At 52.0% G+C, this 19,913-nt stretch overlaps 3 protein-coding genes across 3 annotated transcripts; 2 read left to right on the top strand and 1 right to left on the bottom strand.

Moving 5' to 3' along the window:
• Positions 1–8,143: 8,143 nt before the first annotated feature.
• CORC01_04798 (uncharacterized protein) lies at positions 8,144–10,027 on the top strand (the record flags this gene model as incomplete). The annotated part of the gene is made up of 2 exons (XM_022616445.1): positions 8,144–9,713; positions 9,765–10,027. 2 exons carry the CDS (start codon positions 8,144–8,146, stop codon positions 10,025–10,027), a joined length of 1,833 nt encoding a protein of 610 aa, XP_022477042.1.
• A 1,703-nt stretch (positions 10,028–11,730) lies between these two features.
• Positions 11,731–17,269, bottom strand: CORC01_04797 (uncharacterized protein; the record flags this gene model as incomplete). Its single annotated transcript, XM_022616444.1, has 7 exons — positions 11,731–11,901; positions 11,977–12,309; positions 12,368–13,343; positions 13,400–14,026; positions 14,084–14,434; positions 14,624–17,044; positions 17,100–17,269. The coding sequence occupies 7 exons, from the start codon at positions 17,267–17,269 to the stop codon at positions 11,731–11,733; spliced, it is 5,049 nt and encodes a 1,682-aa protein (XP_022477041.1).
• A 2,281-nt stretch (positions 17,270–19,550) lies between these two features.
• CORC01_04796 (uncharacterized protein) lies at positions 19,551–19,757 on the top strand (the record flags this gene model as incomplete). The annotated part of the gene is made up of 1 exon (XM_022616443.1): positions 19,551–19,757. A coding segment is annotated over one exon (207 nt), but the record flags the coding sequence as incomplete, so codon positions are not given.
• Positions 19,758–19,913: the final 156 nt, after the last annotated feature.

Here is a 19,913-nt window from a genome sequence, read left to right as displayed (position 1 = left end):
CTACCACCACAAACAACAGATGCCGGCTGGTTTGGCTCGTCGACGACGACGTCAATGTAACACAACATATGCATCTTGGTGTTGCTTAGCCACCGTCGACAATGGATTTGTAGATATTGCCATTCCATGCACAAAAGCAAAGCCGGTCGGCGCTAGAGGTTACACACGCACCGTCAAAGATTGGGCTTCATGCAGATACGTAAACAACTTCAATATCGTCTCCGCCGCTCAGCAACGTTTGGTCGAATGCCACCCTCGAGGGGTGTTGAGCCTAGCCCTCGAAACCGTTGGAACCATGCCCTCCTTTTCCCTCTCCCTTCCCCCACCCTACCTCTCTCTCTCCCCAAGCCCTGGGGCTAGGCTTGGGGATTGTCGCGGGAGATTGACGGACGTCTGTGGTTTTGTTTGGCATGCCGTGGAAATCGAAGGGCAGTGCGGAGGACGGACCAGAAGAGCACCTAGCAGGCCGGCCCTCGTACGCCAGGTCGCAAACACCACCCCTCGGCCGCAGACATCATTCCCCCCTCCCCCTGCTGCTGTACGCTGCAGCCCGTCTGTCAGACATCTTGCTTTCCCCGTTGCAGTGCAGCATTCGGTGGGAAATCTTGATCATCTCTCGTCGCAGGAATCCCAGAAGACCAAGGCCAGAGGGCACGTGCCAAGGCCATCTCCCTCCCGTCATGCAGCGTCGCTCGCCTTCTAGACTCCTCAGAGGCCAAGCAAGCACCAAGGCTTAGCTAGGTAGGCGCCGCATGAAGGGAATCTCATCTTTTGTCGACGGTGCGATACGAATACTGCAGAACCAAGGCATCCGTAAATGTCAAGTACCACAATCAGTGTGCTCTGCCCGCCACATACCCATAAGCCGTTGGATGGTTTCGTGTTCGACACTTTGATGGTGAGTGTCTTCAGCTACAGTCTTGAGACAATTCATCAACTGGACGCCGGCTGGCAGAATATCCAGTTCCTGGGTGTTCCAAAGTTCCCTGCTAAGAGGCGATCGGTAAAGTTGTACTGCTCTCTATCCTATTTTCGACGTCAAGGCGCTTAGACCCAAAGTACTCGTACTCTCTACGTATTGTCTTGCTCTATCTGTACCATGCGTGCCACGGTAGGAGTTCTGCAGTGAAATTAGCATTGCCGTGCGTAGACTTCCGACATCGACTTCATTTCGAGCCACAAGGAGATCGTCGGCCGGGGCAGAGCCGTTCGCTTAGCTGATTAAGGTCAAACCGCCCCCGCCTCGAAATGAGGCAAAAGTGAGAGCGGCGGCCTGGCCGCACGATCCGCAAGACGGCTTCAACTCTATTCGGCATTGGCAATTCGGTTCAGTAGACTACCCAGCGCTCAATATGGAGGCCCGGCTGCGATGAACTCTGGCACCCATCGCGGCATCCATACTTCAAGATGCCTGCTCTGGCAACTCTTCTGGTTCGAACTTCAAACGGTTGCCCCCCTTTGGGACGACTAAGAGATTGAGAGACGAGAGTTATTCCCGATGGGGTTTAGCTTTGAGAGAAGCTCCATCCACACCCTCCAACTGTTTCCCGCACGTCTGTCGTAATCTGGCGTGCGTCGACAGCGTTGCCAATCTTTTCGGCTCTGTCGCACGAGAGGGGAGCCAAAAGGGCCGCGCACGTTCGTTCAATCTCGGGAGCCTCCGAATGGAGCGATCTCCCATGCGCCGCTGGGGCTCATGGGACCCATTGTGGGCCTGCATCTTCGTAATTGTGCATGCGTATGGGTTCGTACGTAGTAGGGGGTAGCTCAAGGCCAAGGTTGAGTTGCTCGACGTTGCCTGCCCGTGGTGTACATTGTATGGCTTGTCTAACAGCCAAGCCTTTCTGCGTGTGGTTGGAAACCAGTCAGAGACTCAAAACAGCCCCTTCCTAGAAGACAGGTCTGCTGAAGATGCAGCGATGCGGCATTCTCGGGATGCGGGAGGGCAGTCCGCAAGCTACCATTCACCCATGATACCACTCTATACGAAGCCCCTCTTCCTTTGTATCGTACAGCTGACGACGGCACGCTTCAGCTTCGTTTCTCGACCGTTTGGATTCTGTGTAATCTTTGGCGGTACCACGCCATGTGAGACGAATATGTACCGGCCGACGCCAGCTCGAAGGCGACGACGAGGTGCGTGAGAATTGGCAAACGCCTCACGTCACCTGGCCCCGCTGCCTCAGTATCCTAGGTATTTGTGCAAGACGGCCCTCTCAGGCTCAAAGATACCATGGATATGTGAGCCTGGATCTTCAACGTTATCCTCACGATTGGGTGACGTCTGCATGTGACCAGCCCTAGAGCATGACTGGCACGTCCCTGCCAATACATCGCAACCAAGGGCGATGGGCCGAGCCTGGCAAAGACAGGACAGGAGTGGCAGGATAGTGACCGAGAGGTTTCCAGCGGTGAGGGTACTATGATTGAGATAGATTAATAGATAGCGAGATTCATGCCATGGGCCATGGGTGTTGTACATAGACAGGTCCATCATGGCGGCGACGGGCTGGTTTTTTGCGCGGCTGAAAGGGGGTTCATTTGCTCCATGGTGCGTGGGTCATGGGCAAAGTATTCGACGAGGGTATCGTTGAGCAGAAAAAAGTGACATCCGCGAGCGACCCAATCGGGAACTTTGAAATGGTGTGCCAAGGAGGTCGAGCCCGCTTTCCATTGGCTGTGGAATTGGACATGACAACGGATGAAACATCAACGGCCCTTGACAAGTCGTGCGTCTCGAGACATGCAGGGGTGAGACCCATCTTAAGGTAGATTCGCCCAAGACGTGGTTGGCCTGGGTGGCCCCGGCCGAACAGGGGGCGCATGGAGACTCCCTGGAAGATTAGTGAGGCGACGAGTGTTGCTTCAACAGCCGCCCGTGGTCCCCTGCGCCATCCCATCCCATAACATAGGTAGTACGGCTGATATCCAACCTGTTGCCCCGTATCGAACTGGATGACAGGCCGTAGACAGGCATGCATTTGCTGATGAGGTATTCCCCAGCCTGGTGGTCTGCTCAAGTCTTGACAGGTCAGGGTGGACCTGCGGTAGTGCTCGACGTCAGTTCACTTCCATGCGCTGGTGGGACAAAGTGCAAACCACCAACAAGCGCCAAACTGCTGCGAGGCTCAGGGTTCCTCGGCCTGTTGGTGATAAGCGACATTCGATGAACCACCCTCCCTCCCTCCCTCCCTCCCTCCTCCATCAGTCCACTTCGGTCTTCCGCCACCGCCGCGAGCTTGGAGATTTGAGGAGGGGCACATCCCCCGTCGCGATGCAACTCTACAGAGAAATATCGCTCGCTTGTCTCTTCGCTCCGACGATATCGATTCCGTAGACTCTTTGTGAGCTCATCGTATCCGCCGTGACATCCCAGACCCGAAATAAGGTAATCTGGAATCCAGGAAATATTATGCCTGGATGTTGGAACAAGCCCGCGAGGATGAGCCGCGGCGTCGAGAGAACCGCTGCCTCCGAAGAAGAGGGCGACGGGACTCTCCTTGCCTTCCGGACAGCGGCTACGGATAGACTACCTGCATTGATCAGCGCCCCGCAAATCTTGAAATCTCAACCGTGTCTTTCCTTGGCCAGGCTTGCGTCTAGCCCCGGTTGTAGTTGTGTGCCTGTCGATCCCTGACGGAGGGCTCCAAGGTGTCAGATGGCCCGTTCTTAGGCCGGATTCTCTTGAGCCGCACGGAAGATGGAGTGAACGCCGTGACTTGGCTGCAATTCAATATACCAGATGACCCATTCATCTCTCTTCCGCTTGTCGCAGGCACAATCAAGACCGTCGTTGTCGGGGCCGGTCGGCGGTGCGAGTGTTTTCCGACAGCACGAAGGTGGTGGTCGCCGGCGCCGTTTTTCGACGCTCTGGAAGGTTTCAACAAGACCATACTCAAACCGCATCAGTCGTCATCGGTCTATCGTCATCAGAGTGTCTTGTCCAAAGTTGGCGCGTCTCTCTCCGCTTGTTCGTCTCTAGATGTTGGAAAGGCATGCTGATACTCCCCTGCTCGAACACCGCCAAGACTTTTTGGACGTCGCTCTCGGGGATGGCTCCATTACTTATTGCACCTCGCTTATTGGCATCCTGCTGACAAAACTTCAAAGGGAACCACTGCGTGCGCGTTCAAACACGAGAAATGTTACCGAATTCTGGGGACACAAGCAACTCGCATCGCACCTCCGACGTTTGGCGCCGCAGCAAGGGCGTATTTCCACTCTCCTGGTGTCAGGACGCCGTTGGTTACGCAATTTGTTTTTTGCAGATGCTGTAGATCATGTTTGTGGTTTGATATCGGTACGTGAATACGACGACAGTTTGGAGCCGCTGTCAAAGGCCTCGTCGGTGGTGATGCCTTTGGCAGTTTGCCGTTGGATGGGTTGCTTCCGCCGCAGGTTCTAGACCAAGCCATCTCCGTCGCCCGCCGCCAGCCCGGCCGCGCGTGTGGTCATGCTTCCCCCACCGGGCCGAGCGCCGCGACATCGCATCCCTGAGTTCGGCTCATCCGCCATGCACCAGCGAAAGCCAATGTGTATTTTGCTATTAAAAGACATATGCCACCCTCCACTACCCGGAAAGCAGGGTCTGATGCTTCATCTCAGGGCGATCTGTGATCCGAACGAGAGACTCTGAGGCGGGTGGCACAAGGACGTCGGCAAAATCTTGCGACGGCTCGACACACATAGTTTCGATAACATTGTTAGACTTTGCTGGGCGTTGACGCCAAGATGGCGATCAATCATGAATGCGAAATGCAAAATCCGCGGCTTGGGACGACATTCGACTCAGGAGCGCTTCAAGTTCAGACTTGGCGTTGTCCAAGACTGGTTTCAAATTCCGAATGCTTGGGTATTGCAGTCAAGCCAGCCAAAGTCAGTCCGAGGCTGCTCAGCGGCAATTATAAAGAGGACGGCTCCCTCCCACTCGGCCTGATGTCATGTCAAACGGTTAGGTTTGCCTAGTTGATTTCCTGTTTCGCTCTCGGGGTCCATGGCAGCATTCCTGAGGCCGGCGGTCAAGCAAAATATCGCTGGTATGTCCCGACCCGGACCGGTTCTGACGGTCGCCGGGAAGTATGCCCTCAGCTATGATTCGGAATGCTTTCACCTGGGAGACGGGTTGCTTGGGTAGTCCTCTGACTGGGGTAATTTCTCCGTGCCAGGCTTCAACCGAATGTTGTCGAGACATCGAATCAAGGTTAAACTCTTGTGACCCCTCAAGCTGACTCAAAAGTCCTGCGTGACCCGCGGCAGCAGCAGCCATGCTTGCTGTCCTAGAACAAGTTAGGACGGTGGAAGGTTGACGAAACCTATCCGCGCAACTCAATTGAAATAAATTGGTCATGATGCTAAACCTTGGTCTAGGCCGTAGTGGGCGAATATCTCGTCGTCTGAGCCGTCAGCGGAGGCAGAGCATTGGTGACTGCATAGTGTGCAAGGCGCCGACACTTGCACCAGGCGCAGTGTCTGTGTCGTGGGCCGCTGGTGATTTCTCTTCGTGCTATGTGCGCGGTCGAAGATCCATCACCTGGGTTTCTGCTATCACGAACGATAGACATAGCGTGATGGAGTGGCGGCTCGTTGCTGAATTCATGCATCGGGCAATGTAGTTGTTGTTTCGTCGGTCTTTCCATTCCATGAGTCCAATGTGAGGGCTGAGAGGCAAGTCATCAGTTATTACCTTATGCGAAGGGGCCCCGACCACGTGGCAGGGTAGCGATAGTGTGAGCTAAGACCCTTCGATAAGGCAAGGCGATAAAGTGAGCCGATAAGACACCTCGGGAAAGTGGCTTAATTTACACTTCCGAGTTGCGACTGAAAAGGAAATGCAATTGACTCTGCTCTCGGAGCTCGTCACGCAGGGACGGCTGTGCACGTCTCATCCACGAGGTGGGCAGCGAGTCTTGACTCTGACGTGCTGCGCTGCAATGCACGCTGACGTTGAAGGTATTGACGGTAGTTATGGAGCCAGCCAACAGAAACGGGTACGGGGACTTTCAGGTAGTTGTGTCGGCGCTGTCGGTTGATTTGCATCGGGTTGCGTGGGGATCTTGCTTGGGCTTACAAAGCAGGCTTAGATTGTATACATTCTTGGCCTTGAAATGTTGTTTACGGCTGCAGGTGTCGTCGGGGTGCTCACAAATGGAGAAGAATTAAAGAGAAATTCGGTGAAGGAGGCAAGAGGTGTCTCCCATTCCTTGGTCCACTACGGAGTATGGTGCACTACCTACCTTATGGTGTCTCCATTGCAATAAGGTACTCTCTCATCTCGCGTCTCCTCGAAAAGTAAGGTAAGGTTAGGCAGGTATCCATGTATCCTTGCATTCGTTAGCAACCCCGGCCCAGGGTAGTCACAGGGCAGTCAAGAAGTTAGAAAGCCTGAAGCAGGAGAGGAGATGAGAACAACGTATCGAGAACAAGAAAACTATGCTACCGACTTGCCGTTCCGCGTGCACTCCGCGCCCTCCGTGCCGTCATGTTTTCATGGTTAATTGTCCAGCCACGCCTTGTCGGGAAAGCCGTCTTGTTGTTGATGTTACTCCCCCTCTTTTCGGCCAATAAATAAAAGGTGCGGAATGAGTACGGTATCCGTACACGAGAAGCACACCACTTTCATATTGGCTGTAATTTCCTCCCCCTCTTGACCTTTTGGTACTTACTTTCCCACGCGTCGATAATACTCAGTCAACCAGTCAACCAGTCAACCAGTCTGTTGACCTCATCACGGGAGTCGTTGCCGTATTCTGCCCATCCAATCTTGTGCCACACTGCCTTCCCAGTGCGGAAACGCGAAGCCAACCACGCCACCCCCGTCGACAGTTCGCCTGCTTCACCAGTGAACAGCAGTGAACAGTAGTGGCATAACAACAGCATTGCTGTGCCTTAGCACGCCGGCCGCAGTCGGGGTCGCCTCCCCTTTTTTACCTGACCGTCCTCTCTCTCACCTTAGGTACCGTGCCACACCGGCACCCGCACCGCACCCGCACAACCACCACCACCACCACCACCACCGCCACTGCCTCACCTAACGCAGGCGCAGGCGCAGTTGCAGGCGCATACGCATACGCAGACGCAGCCTAGTCTTTGCTGTCTACGCCTTGCGCTTCCCGTCCGCTCGACCATTTTCTCAATGTCCGGTACTCGTTTCATTTCCAGACACAGCATTGAACAACGCCGAACCCTTTTTCCACATCCGCATCCGCATCCGCATCCACGTCCACATCCTTCTTCTGCCTCCTCTTGATCTTGTTGTTCACTTTGTCTTGTGAAGGCGACCTGCTACGACATCACGCCTTGATTTCCCTCATTCCACTTTGGCGGACCACCGACGGATAACTTACTTACCTTGGTCTTTCTTCTTCTACCGCTTCCCTTGTCTTCCTATCTTTCCTCTCTCACCTCTCCCGCTCGCATTTCGTGTCGCCAATAGTCGACACTTTCATTCTTTCGACCAAACCAGCCTCCTCCCGTTGCCGCCAATCATTTCACCCGTTTCTCTCGCCCTCTTCAACCTGCCGGCCGTCCATCTCTCCCTCCGCCTTGGCCTCCACCCCTCCCTCTTCTCCTCGTCTTCTCTCCTCGTCTCCTCTCCTCCCGCCGTCCCTCTTATCGGTGCTTCCACTCATTGGGCCGTTTCCCTGCCGCTGCGCACGCGACCGACCGCGTTAAGTGGCTTGGGCGAAGCGAAAAAAGACCCCAGCGCAGCGCTACTTTCCACTGGGACCAACCTGACGAATACGGCCGCCAGCCGACCAAAACAGCTGCAGCATTGCTGTGACCCCCCCGGTCTGGGTATCCAGGGTCTCTGAATTATTGGGACTTCATTTCCCCCACCATCGTCAAAGCAGCCCAGGGCCAATCTCCCTTCGCCTGTTTTCTCTCTCCCGCTATCGCCGCCCTCGCCGCCGCTCCCCGTCTCCCCCCCCCCCCCCCCCCCCCCCCCCCCCCCCCGGCCCCCCCCCCCCCCCCCCCTCCCACTGTTCCCGCCCCCCTCCCCCCCCCCCCCCCCCCCCCTCCCCCCCCCCCCCCCCCCCCCCCCCCCCCCCCTGGACCGTCTGGCCATGATCTAGGAACGGCTTCAACCATCCCCCTCCGAAAATCTTAGTTTTTTCGACCCAGACTCCTTTCCGATCCGACAACCATGTCCGTTTGCGTCGAGCAGTCATTTCTTTCAACCGACGACGACGCCGACGTCACGAACAACGTCCCCCGAGACCGAGACCCTTCCGGTATCGATAGGCGACAGTCGCGAGACGACTACAATGCCAACGCCAACGCCACTGAAGAGTTGACCTCGATTATGACAGCCTCTGCCTCCATCCTTTCAACCATACTCAACACCGCATCCAACCCTGTATCTCCCGGCCCATCTAGCCCACCACTCGAGCAGGTAAAGAGCAATGATTTCGTGCCCCCGACTCGCCCAAGCAGCACCCCCTTCTTGCACCCCGATCAGCGGAACTCGGATTGCTGCACTCCGATGGCCGACGACATCGATGCCTGCGGAGGCCCGGGCATCACTACCCCCTCCTACTCCCTCGAGACCCCCGAGGTCACGCCCTCCCTAAACCTGAATGACCTACCTGCCGAAATCCACGAATGTATCCTCGATCACCTTTTCGGATACCGAGTATCCACGTCCTCCAAGAGCTCGGTAGGAATGCAGAGCGTGACCAAGAGTTGGGGAACAGCACTTCGTCATTCCCGACGGAGGGAATTATCGGAGCTTGCCCTCGTCAGTCCCGTCTGGAGGGTCCTGATCCAGGAGCGTCTATACCGTCATATCAAGATCAAGGCCACTATCGAATCGCTAGAGCTGGCCATGATGTATTTCAGCGAACACAACCACCTCCGCCACTACGTCAAGCACATTGAGATTTGGTTTCCAGTCTTCCAACCAAAGTACGGTCCGTTGGCGTTGAGCACTACTCTTGCTCTTCCCACCGTTACTATGGACGGCTTGACGAATGCGACCTACACTCTACCTGCCAATAACTGCAGTCTCGAAGAGGCCTTCACCTTTGTTTCCATGGCCCTGCCTGACGTCTGCGTTCTAACCATCGAGGGAGGCGAAAGAAAAAAGGCGCCAAAGGTACAGCACAGCTGGCATAAGCGGCCCGCAGGCTGGCATCTGCCGACCCTCGATTCGGTTCGTACCTTGGTCACCAAGGGTCAGTGGAACCTGATGCGCGAGGATTCGGATTTCTCAGCCTTCCTCGCGGCTCTTCCAAACCTCAACGAATGGCACGGCTCATACAGCAAGCCCAAGTCAAAGAGTTACCTGAGCATGGCCAGCATCCTTCCCAAATTACCTACCAACCTCACATATCTCAACCTATGCCTGGAAAGCGACTACCGACGGGAGCTCACGTGCCCTCCGTTTTACATGAAAGTTTCCAACCAAGTCCACTTTTGCACGAGACTGGCCGAGGCAACCCCCGCGCTGGAGCACCTGGCTTATACAGGCCGCGTTTGCAAGAATTTCTTCAATATGGCGGCGATGAGATCGGATTCGAGAACGACGCGGCTCAAGACGATTGATCTTACGGTCAAAAATTGTTGTCGCCCTGTGCCCCAGTTCCACGATTCTGGCAGCGGTATCCAGGACATGAATTTTATTCACTCTTTCGAGATGCTTGTGCTAGCAGGCATCCACTCCATGTCGACTCTCAAGGCTTTGGACTACCTACGGATTCGCTTCGTAGACTTGGGTGAGTTATGTCTCTCATCTTTAGACTTTCCTCCTTGCTAACGAAATCCAGACTCCCCCGTCCCTCCCTTGAATCCCTACTTTGTCCTGAGAGACGGCTGGTGTTCCGGTGTCTGGAGCGATAACATCCTGGCAGAGCTGAATCGAGTCCGGCCAAATGCAAAATTTGAGCAGTTGAGCGAGTCATTTGGCGAAGTTGGATTCAACAAGGACGGCCGCATGATCATCAGCCCTGATTATCCTCGATCGCGAGTATTGTCCCTTAAACTCGCCAACTACGCATTACTGGCTGGCAGCGTTGCTGCATTACCTTGAAGCGGTCGCCAGACTTCGACGATACACCAAAACAACTTGCCATACATCCGCGCAGCGGTTTTCTTTTTTGCAATTTGACGACAACAACACACAACGAACATGCAAGCACAGCAAACAAGGGGTCACATTAGGGGCGTTAATTCGAGATTTCTACGCCATAGATGGACAGCATCATACCCCTAATCTGGTTTGGGAAAGCTCTGGGTCAGCTCTGGGTCTGTGGTTCTCTTGCTACCTTGACGGAGTTTGGGCTCGGCACGTGCAACGATGGGTAATTCGGAGTTCATAGGGAGGGAAGACTTGGTACTCTGTTGTATTTGCAGCATCCTGTTGTGTGGCTCTTTGCATTTGCATGCTAAAGAATTGCGAATCCCCCTTTTTTTTTTGGCTCCAGTCATACACACAAGGTCAACAAAAAGCTTTCATTTGCTGAGAAAGGCAGCCGTTATCGTGCCCAAGGTATTAAGCTTACTGCCGATGCCGCGTGACATGAATTAAGACCAAAAACCAAAAACACCGATGCTAATCGCGACAAAAGTCTCAAAGCAGTCGCTGGGAATACAATTCTCGTTTGACTGCGTATCTAGATGATGCAGCCGCGGGTCGTCAGAGCCGACACATGAAGAATATGTAGACCCCTTGTAATTCATTCGAACTCAACGTCGTGGAATGAGATATCCAAGTTGCGGTTGGTTGGCAAAGTAAGATTTTTAGAGGCTCGGGGACAGACTTGGGAACCACCTGTGACGAGCTAGGATCAGAGCGAGGGATTCCCGGCGTGCTGTGCTTGAAGTTTAGTGAGGGGAGGTACTTCATCAAGAGGGCATATGGAGTCCTTTTTTCTGCGAGTCAACAGGTGGAAAACGAGTGTGCAATTGCCTTATCTGTGGGTTTTTTTTTTCTTCCTTTTTCAAATCTTTTGGGGCTGTATTACTCGATAATTGTTAGCACATTTTACGAGATGTCATTGTTCGAATTGAGATGTCGCTGTAATAGTCTCTTCAAGACTTTTACATCACAGTTCAAATGCAGTGGTGAAGAACATCCGATTCGGGTCATCAAAGATTAATAGGGGGGGGTCAACAGCTGGTTGCAAAACTGCGAATCGATACATTGCTTGAATAAAGAATGATGGGAGGTACGAGGAAGAAGAACATGAAGGGGGTGAACCATCGAGGAAACCATTCAAATTCTCCGTGAATTACAGGCCTTTGAGGTGGAGTTTGGCCCCTGGTCCTTTCGCCTACTGGAGTCGCCTGCAAGTGGGCATCTCGCGGTGCAACGGGCCTTGAGCTCCCTGAGTCGCAGGTCAAACACCGCCTTGTTGGCTAAGTGGTATAGCGTCTCACTAGTACCTAGTGACATGAGAAGATCGGCGGTTCGATTCCGCCACGAGGCATTGAATGGGTCAGATCAACTGCTGCCAATATCGTTTCTTGATTTTTGTGTCTTTGGATCGATTGCTTTTGCGGCTCAAAGTTGAGTGAATTGGCTTCTTCACACGTTTTGCTGTTTGATATGTGTGGACAAGTACAGCCTTTGAGGTGCTAGTACCCTGCGTCAAACTTATTTTTTCGAGGTACCAAGACAGCACTAACTTTGCGCCAACTGCCGGTAAATTTGTTCCTGTCCACCCTGGCGAGATCTGAGGAATGCCGAAACTCCAACGTCGAACTATGCTCATCTCGAGATCCATCACAACCTTACCCAGGAATCACTGACCAATTTTCGGCGGTGAATTTCAACTGCCCGGAGCTTCTTAGAGTCTCCGGGTCCAGGTATACCCTGAAACCCATGCTTTCCTGGCCAAGATTATATACCCGGAAAATGACATAGACTGTGTCGTTATTTTCGGTCATGACATTCTCCCTCATCTGCAACTTGTTAACCATGTATGATCTTTTTGGAAAACGCGACATTATAGTATGGACGAGAAGAAGGAGACTGACTCTTTTGTATTGAGCTTTGCTCATGTAAAATGGTGTCTCGCACGCCATTGTTGTTGTCTTGACCTCGATAAAGTACTTTAGGCCGCGAGATACCGAGCCCCGCGACTGCTCCTGGAGGTAGTTCTTGTCGATGAAGAGATCCGTCAACCTATTGCTGGTGTCGTGGTATACAATGTCCGAGGTCTCTCGGCCACTCCACGGTGACATGTCTGCGTACTCTGGATGCACTCTCACGTACTTGCGAATAGTACTTTGCCAGCTGCTCCTGGAGAACCCAGGTAGCGGTGGGAGGGGAGAGTTATCCTCATACAAGTGAGACAGGAGCTCAAAGACCTGATGTTGCTACCATTTAGTCACACGGGCTAGCATATGAATCAGGATTACAACTTACAAACAACTCGCCCGCTGCACCGACCTTGCAATCTCTTTCAATTTGAGGCGCTGAGCGTAAGCCGAAATCCGTATCCCGGCGAGAGGCTGGAAGATCGTCTTGCAGCTGGCTCATGTTGAACGTTCCACAGACTGGCAGCAAATTGACCCGTCTTCTGCGCCCTGCAGCAATAACCTTATCCAAGAGGGAAATAAAGCGGGCGTCACTAGTGGTATCGTCCTGAAATTCGCCAGAGGAGGGCGTCAGCGGGATAGGCCGGACGAGTCTGCTGGGCGGGGCGTTGGGCTGCCTCTGCAAGGACGACACGCCTGTCGCAAAGTTCTCCGAGTCGGTCAAGTTATCTGAGTGGGCAGAGTCTTCTGAGTGGGCCGAGTCTTCTGAGTGGGCCGAGTCTTCTGAGTGGGCAGAGTCTTCTGAGTAGGCAGAGTCAAAGAAATCTGGTTTGCTAGAACTCGAAAGGTCTGATGCACCATCATCTGAACTGGTGCTGTCCTCGCTGTGGGAATTCGAGGCTGCCAATGCCGAGAGATCCGCTTCTGATGCCATGGCCTCGTCACGATTGACAACTTGAACCTTGGTTATACCGCTGTCCTGAAGAGCTCTAGTGATCAAGGGAAGCGGTGCCAGCAGAACGTTCTTGATCGCATCCAAGCTGCTGCCAGTGACATCTCGGGAGATATGTGTTACTGGATGTCTCATCATCCACTCTAGGAGCTTTTGCGGCAGCACGTTGGTAAACATGTATTTCTGGTCAGTTTTGTCTCGCGGTAGGTAGACTTTCAAGCTCGAATGAGCTTCGTCTATATGCAGTGTTGTCGTTTTGCCCTCGATGACATAAGAGGTTCCATCCTGGACGAGACGGAGGTTCGCAGAGATGCTATCAGTCTCGAAAATTTGCGCTGATCTCAGGATATCGTAGAATATGTTCATGTCTCGTTTACTTTGGCAACGAGGGCTATCAAAGTGCGCCGCAACCCTATTTGAAAGTTTAGTATGAAGAAATACAGACAAGAGCCTTGGTAAAATACTGACCTGAGGAGAGCATGCGCACGGTTCCGAATCTGTCGCTGAGAGTTCAACGTCAGAGTTGGCATGGAGGCTCCGCCGTGGAAAGAGGTGATTTCTTTGACGCAGCATGAAATGTATCGATCTTGCAGCTGTACCCATTCAATGAATGGACGCAGCCGGGCGACTTGCTCTAAAGTAAAGTCGAGAAGCTTTATCTTGTCCTTGAACAAGGATTCGAGCGGCTCCCGGTCAATGACGCAAAACTCCGTGGCCTCGGTTTCTGCCTCAACGTGCCCATCTGGGCGCTTGACGGGGAAGATCCGAGACTTTGACAAACACCGGGGGCTAGGAGGCTTCGAAACCGATGACAGCAGTGAGTTGACAACCCAGATGGATTCCTTGATTTCCTTCAACGCCGCCGATCCCCTCATTGCGACGTCCTTCAACTCGTCAATGGCCATTGAGAGGTCCACTGGTTTGACACCCAGATGGTCGACGAAGAAACCTTCCAGATCTTCGTAGTCGTCTGTGAGAGACACTCTTCCTCTCAACTTGGTCGCGCTTGACCATACACATTCTGACGCTTTGTGCCAGGACGGCCCATCATCCGATGACGGGACAAAGATCAGTGCCTCGCTCTCAAATGGTGCCCTAGAGTACGAAACCAGTCAGCTGTGGTCATAGAAGAGACTGCCAGTCTAATCATACTTGAGCTCATCGCTATTGGTTGCTACATTGCTTGTGGCCAGCTCATGCAAAGCACGGTAAATGGTACCGGTTCTGTCAGTATCATCCCATTCCAATTCCTTGATTTCCCGCAGTTCGTCAACAAGTATGTCCCACGTACAATCCCCAATGTTGAGTGTGCTTCTGAAGAGATGCGTAAGAATGGAGCTATCCACGTCGTCGGCACTAAGCCAAGGCTGATAGAGCCGTTGCAGATCAAATTTGGTCGCCATCTCTTGCGGTGCTTCCCAAACACATTCGTTTGGCGAAACCCAATCGAATTCGTCATTCGCGAGCGGAATGTAGATGCACATTGTGAGCTGGAAAACGTTTCTGCAGGTATCAGTATATACTCAAATGGCGGCGTGGCATCTTACATACCGTATCATTTCTGCTGCTGTGACTCGGTTCTTGCTTTCTGTGCACTGCGTCTGAAGATGCTGATACAACTTAAATAACCTGTCTTTATATTCCGATTCCATAGAGTCTGAAAAATTCTCGGAAAAATACATGAGCATGTACGCGGCAAATTCGAGGTCGCTAGCAGGCCGGCCAATACCAAGGCTCGTGAGTAATCCTTTCCACTTCGGCGGAATTTCTTCATGGATCTCGTCGCCATCCAGCCAAAGCCAGGGGAAGAAGGCGCCGTCGCCGAGAAAACGCAACACGCGTCCCTCGAGTCTCTGCACAGGGAAATAAATATCCTCTAGAGGAATCTTGCGATTGCCTCGGCATAGAACAGTGATTTGTCTGAGACAAGCGATGGCTTGAGGTGAGAAGCCTTCCTCATTTTTAGCGTGATGATATTGGAGGAGACATTCCATGAACTTCTCTGGCCTGTGTGTTTGGATGTATCGTGCGTCATCCTTAAGACTCACAAAGAGGGGACCTATTTGTGGTTCAAAGTCCACGTACTTTCGAACGGACGTGTAATCGATAAGCCAAGAGCGCCATGAATGTTTTTGACCTTCCGGGGTAGCTGGTGCGTCATCGAAGTAATTGCTGTGGATAAAGAGGACATCGCAGCCAGGTGCACCATCACCGAGATTTGGGCCTGGGTCGGTCTTGCTGAAGACCTTCCAAAGATCACATGTATCATCGTTGGGAAGGTACATTATTTTCATTTTGCCGTCCTGGAGATGGAAGTTGTGGTCGAAAACTTTGAGGTTTTTGATCCGATTGCTGCCTTCTTTGAGATGGTCGGTCAAGTACATGAATTCGAGGTGCTGTTTCGAAGCTTGGAAACAAAGCTTCTTTTGGGCTTCGGTATTGTCGTACTGGTATTTAATGGCTTGTTGCACGAGTTGTAGTGGAGCGTTCGTCACGCCCAGAAACTTGAAAAGACGAAGTCTACTCGGAATCTTCACTGCCTTGGAGAGAAGCTTCAGACCGACATCGACAGGAATATCCAGGTCATGGAAATTGGGAAAGTAGATTGGACCTGACAATGCAGAGACCCAAGTGCCATCTTCAAGAGGTATGAGGTCCATCTGCTTGATTTTCTCAATGGATGAAATGAACCCTTTGTCGAATGCAATACTCAACGTTCTTGCCATCTTGTCGTGCCAATCTCTGGATATCCTTCTGGACTTCATCCGCGACGTATACTCATCGACGAGGTCTGCTCTCAGCCACCTCAAGAAGTGATCATACCTGGGGGTTTGCAGCCCGTAGCTTTTTAGGATATCAATATCTTCCTCGTCGTATATCCGCGAGATGGTCTCTGCTGGTTTGCCATCGTCTAATAGAAGCTTTCCTCTTTCATCAACCATGTTAGGAGTGACTCGGACAAGTTCGCTTAGCAACCGTCCACCAGAGGCTTTATGGTCGTAGAAAGCGGGCGCCTTCTGAAGTCTTTCATCGATCTTGGTCACCAAAGTACGCCAGAATGGAAGAAGAGACGACAAGTGCCCTTTGTCTGGCAGATACTTGACCCACCGATATCGCAAGGACTCGTGGTCGCAAATTTGCAATACCCAAGTGACAAATGCCTCGGCGATGGCATTCAGAAGGTCGGCGTTGCGGAGAGAGTCGTTGACAATGTCTTGTCTGTTGGCGTCTGTGACAAAGTCGGCTTGGATCAGAAAGTTGAATCCGACTGGCCTCACTGGGAGGAAAGCAAAGATCTCTTGGGGCTCTACTATGGGAACTGATGTGTCCGAGACTGGAAATGCGAGGATGACTTCAGACTTTGAGTACGCTCGGACGGCCTCTTCAGACTCTGAGTAGGTCCTGTTTTCGCTGCGTGCCAAGTTCTTCGCGGCATGACGTATGACTCGAAAGTGGCTGGTATCTGTTTTGGACGTTGTGTTCGCCGTTCTGATCTTTCTCAGTGTCGTAAGGCCTGAATTCAGTTGAGTGACATTGTAAACCACTGAAGACGTTTGTTGTCCCTTGCTGTCGTAGAACTCGATCTGTATGCTTCGAATGTTTTTCAAAAACAAGAGCATGGTTGCTTGGAGTTCTTCAAACTGAGACCGAATTGATTCACGTGTTCTCGCAGCTGTGTCGCCGGCGTCGTAAAGATGAAGGGTAATTCTGGTCAACGGCGACCTCAGCTTCTCGTCGGTGTCTTCCCATACTGGCGATATCATACCCATCCCCGAGTCCCCTTTCTTGTGTGTGAAAGAGAAAGAGAAAGCATTTGACTGAATGTGCACTTTCCAGGCTACCATGAAGACAGACTTGAAGCCGATGCCCTTCTCTCCTATGTAGCCCTGGGCTCCGATCTTGGAGCTTTTCCCGACCGAACAAATCGCGGTGAGGTTCTCAGAGCTGAACCCGTCCTCATTGCATTCGAGGACGACTTTATTGGGGAAGACCCGAAAAGACACAAACGGCACGGAACCAGATTCTCTGGCCTTCGTATACTGATTGTCATCGGCGTTCTGGAGGAGCTCGAAAACAAAACGGGCCTTGCTAGAGTATAAATTCTTTGCGAGTCTTTTCTCCCGAGGTCAGACTCTTTTCGTAAACCTCAAGGTATCCAGACACATACGTGATAACACTGGATCCAATCATCTGATCCTTCTTGAAGAAAGCTTCCTCGATTTCGCGGCGTATCTCGGGGTCAAGGCGTTGCAAAGTCTCGCCATCGAGATAGCCATGCTCTTTGGCAATGGCCCGGACCAATTCTTTGGCGCGTTGGCGCCTGATCGAATCAGCCATTGGCGGAGGATGTGGTTTCGATGCAATTCCAGAGTGGAAGGACGTGAGCTTGGCTGAGATGAATGAAGGTGGTGAGTTGCAAGAGAAGAGCTTTTCTGGGTTGTGCAGGCCGACCTGCTTGGAGGGATCCAGTGTCAGGTGCCTGACAAGGGTGCTCTCTGGTGGGCCCCTAGCAGTCGTATGAGGGATATAAAACCCTCCTTTTCATTGGATTCTCAGACCTTCTGTTGCTTTGTTGGATGCAGCCTGGTACGCTGGCTGCATCTGCCTTGTTGGTGATCCCGACGTTTGTTTGTAAATGGATACTAGTGGGGCACATCTGTCCCTTACCCCATCGAAGGAATTAAGCCTGTACCTTCACTCAATTCTTCACTATTCCAGCCACTTCAGGGCCCAGCTAGATTCGAATGCTGCCAACTAGCCATACCTACCTCAAGATCCCTTTGTAAAGCGACCCTCTGCTGCCTTCCTCACTTGTATACCAACGCGCCCTGACATCCAGCTAGACAGCCTTGATGAGCGATTGAAGATGGGAACCATCCGTCACCAATAAGAGGTTTCAATGTCGTGTTGGTGTGGTCTCTCTCCGGGGTCATGGAAGGCTAAGTGTACCAGTTGTGAATCGGCCATCAACGAGGGCGTTGCATGTGGAGTTCGCCGGCGCTCAGAACCCCTATTGAATCACGCGATAAGCTCTCCTCTTCTCGCCGGCGTCTAGGTCTTCCTGTGGCACAGTAACTATACCTATCATGGAGCCGTAAAAGCGACTGGCTTCGAATAGCCACAGCGGCCGTCAAGCGGCGGCCACATCCCCTTGAAACAATCACCGAAACGGAATTAGACAGGTGCAGCCGTTTGCAAATCCACACCTCCAACCGTTGTTCTCGAAGTAATGGGGGAAAAGCGACCAGCTCCCTTGATGAATGATGCCTCCTAAGTAGAAAAACTGCTGCGTACTTGGTGTCGAGTATCGAGAGGTTAGAGTTCATAGTGCATGTTTAATTATCAAGAACTTTGAGACAATTGCCAACATTAATGTAACTTTCAACGCCCGGGTGATCTCCACTCAAACAGTTTCTTGAAGCAAGCCTGACGCGATATTTGAAAACATTACACCGCTCGCTTTCCCCCTTTCACAAAATCTGCCCCTGACGATCTTATCTCCTATCTGAATCTGGGTGCTTTTGCGAACGGCAAGGAGTGTACGTGAGAAAGATCTGGGCAGTAAGGTCGCTAGGCAGAATCATAACTGCTTCCCTAATATAAAGTAGGCATCAGAAGGTTGTGAGCAGTTGAAGAAAACCAACCAATAGATCTGACTTGAGAGCTGGTTTGGAGGCAATGATTAAAGCATGCTCTTGCTCAGCGTCCTTGAGTCCATCTAAGCCGTTGCCAACTTGAAGCCAGATATCCCGAGCTTCAACAAGGGTCTGTCCGGCAAAAACATCCCCGACTTGTCGATTGTATAGTCACAGGGCGATTGGTACAAAATAGGAGGAAAAGAATGCAGGAGGCATTTCTCCAGGCTATGTAGTGGTACCTTGCTTCGTCTATCTTTGCCTATTCGAATCTTCTTTTCGGAACACCCTAATAGTTCTAAATGAGGTGACCCATCCAAGATGGAACATCATACACAAGGCTGCTACTAACCCCCATAATGTTTTCTTCACATAAATACTACTCCGACCCCAGTCATATATTTACATGGAAGAATCTGCACTGCAGGCCGCGGCTACTATTTGACGGCAAGCATGGGCACTAGTGTTGTCACCACGATCACCAACATCACCGCTGTCATCATTAACAGATCGTTACATAACCTAGAATAAACAGCAAGAGATCGAAGCAAATCGGGCAAAAAAGTCTTACTCTTAGCCAAACGTCCCATCCTCCTACTCTCGGCTCGTCCCATGTCTAGAACTCGGCCGATGCCGAGAAGTTAAACAGGGACACATCAAAAAGAGCATCATGTGGAAATTTGACTCTGAATACCCACTCTCCAGTGAGAACGTTGAGAAATTGACAACCTAATGTCTCACAAGTTCTTCTTCTCGTAACAAAAGTCTCTAGCCTGCGGCAGATTCATCACAGTCACGACCTTGCGGCTAGAGAGAGATTGAAGTTGTAAATTCAACTTCAGCCACAATTCCACCACCAGGGCGAGCTTTCTCGCCAATCACACCTTATGAGCAAGAAACCTATTATAAGGTATAGGATTTAAAATCGCGGCCAGGTCTTTTCACCGGCCTTCTTGGCTTGAATTTGCTATGATACAAATCGGCTCGCCACTGCTAGCTTGATCCCGCCCTCGTCTTCTTTTCCACTGTCTCGTTTTTTCCGTGCTCTGCTCCAATTCTGCGCAGAGCCAACAAGTTCCCAAACCAAACCAAGCGCGGCCATGAATATCTCATTCGGCCCGCCCCTTTATGTTCCATTGTTTATATGTAAAGTGCTTTGGGGTATCTGTTGGTACACAAAAACAGTGTGACAAAGGAGAGAACCAGAAAAAAAAAAATAGGTATAAAAAGCAGTGAGTATGCGGCAGGTCTCTTGACACCCCTGGAGGGAAGAGACGATGCCTCGCCGACTGGGATGAAACCTTTCCCTTCTTTCTCGGAGGCCTCCCATGGAAAACAAAAGAAAA

The sequence above is a fragment of the Colletotrichum orchidophilum genome (assembly GCF_001831195.1).
Source record: "Colletotrichum orchidophilum strain IMI 309357 chromosome Unknown Scaffold_32.1, whole genome shotgun sequence".
Classification (NCBI taxonomy): Eukaryota; Fungi; Ascomycota; class Sordariomycetes; order Glomerellales; family Glomerellaceae; genus Colletotrichum; species Colletotrichum orchidophilum.
This window is presented reverse-complemented; position numbering and strand designations above follow the sequence as displayed.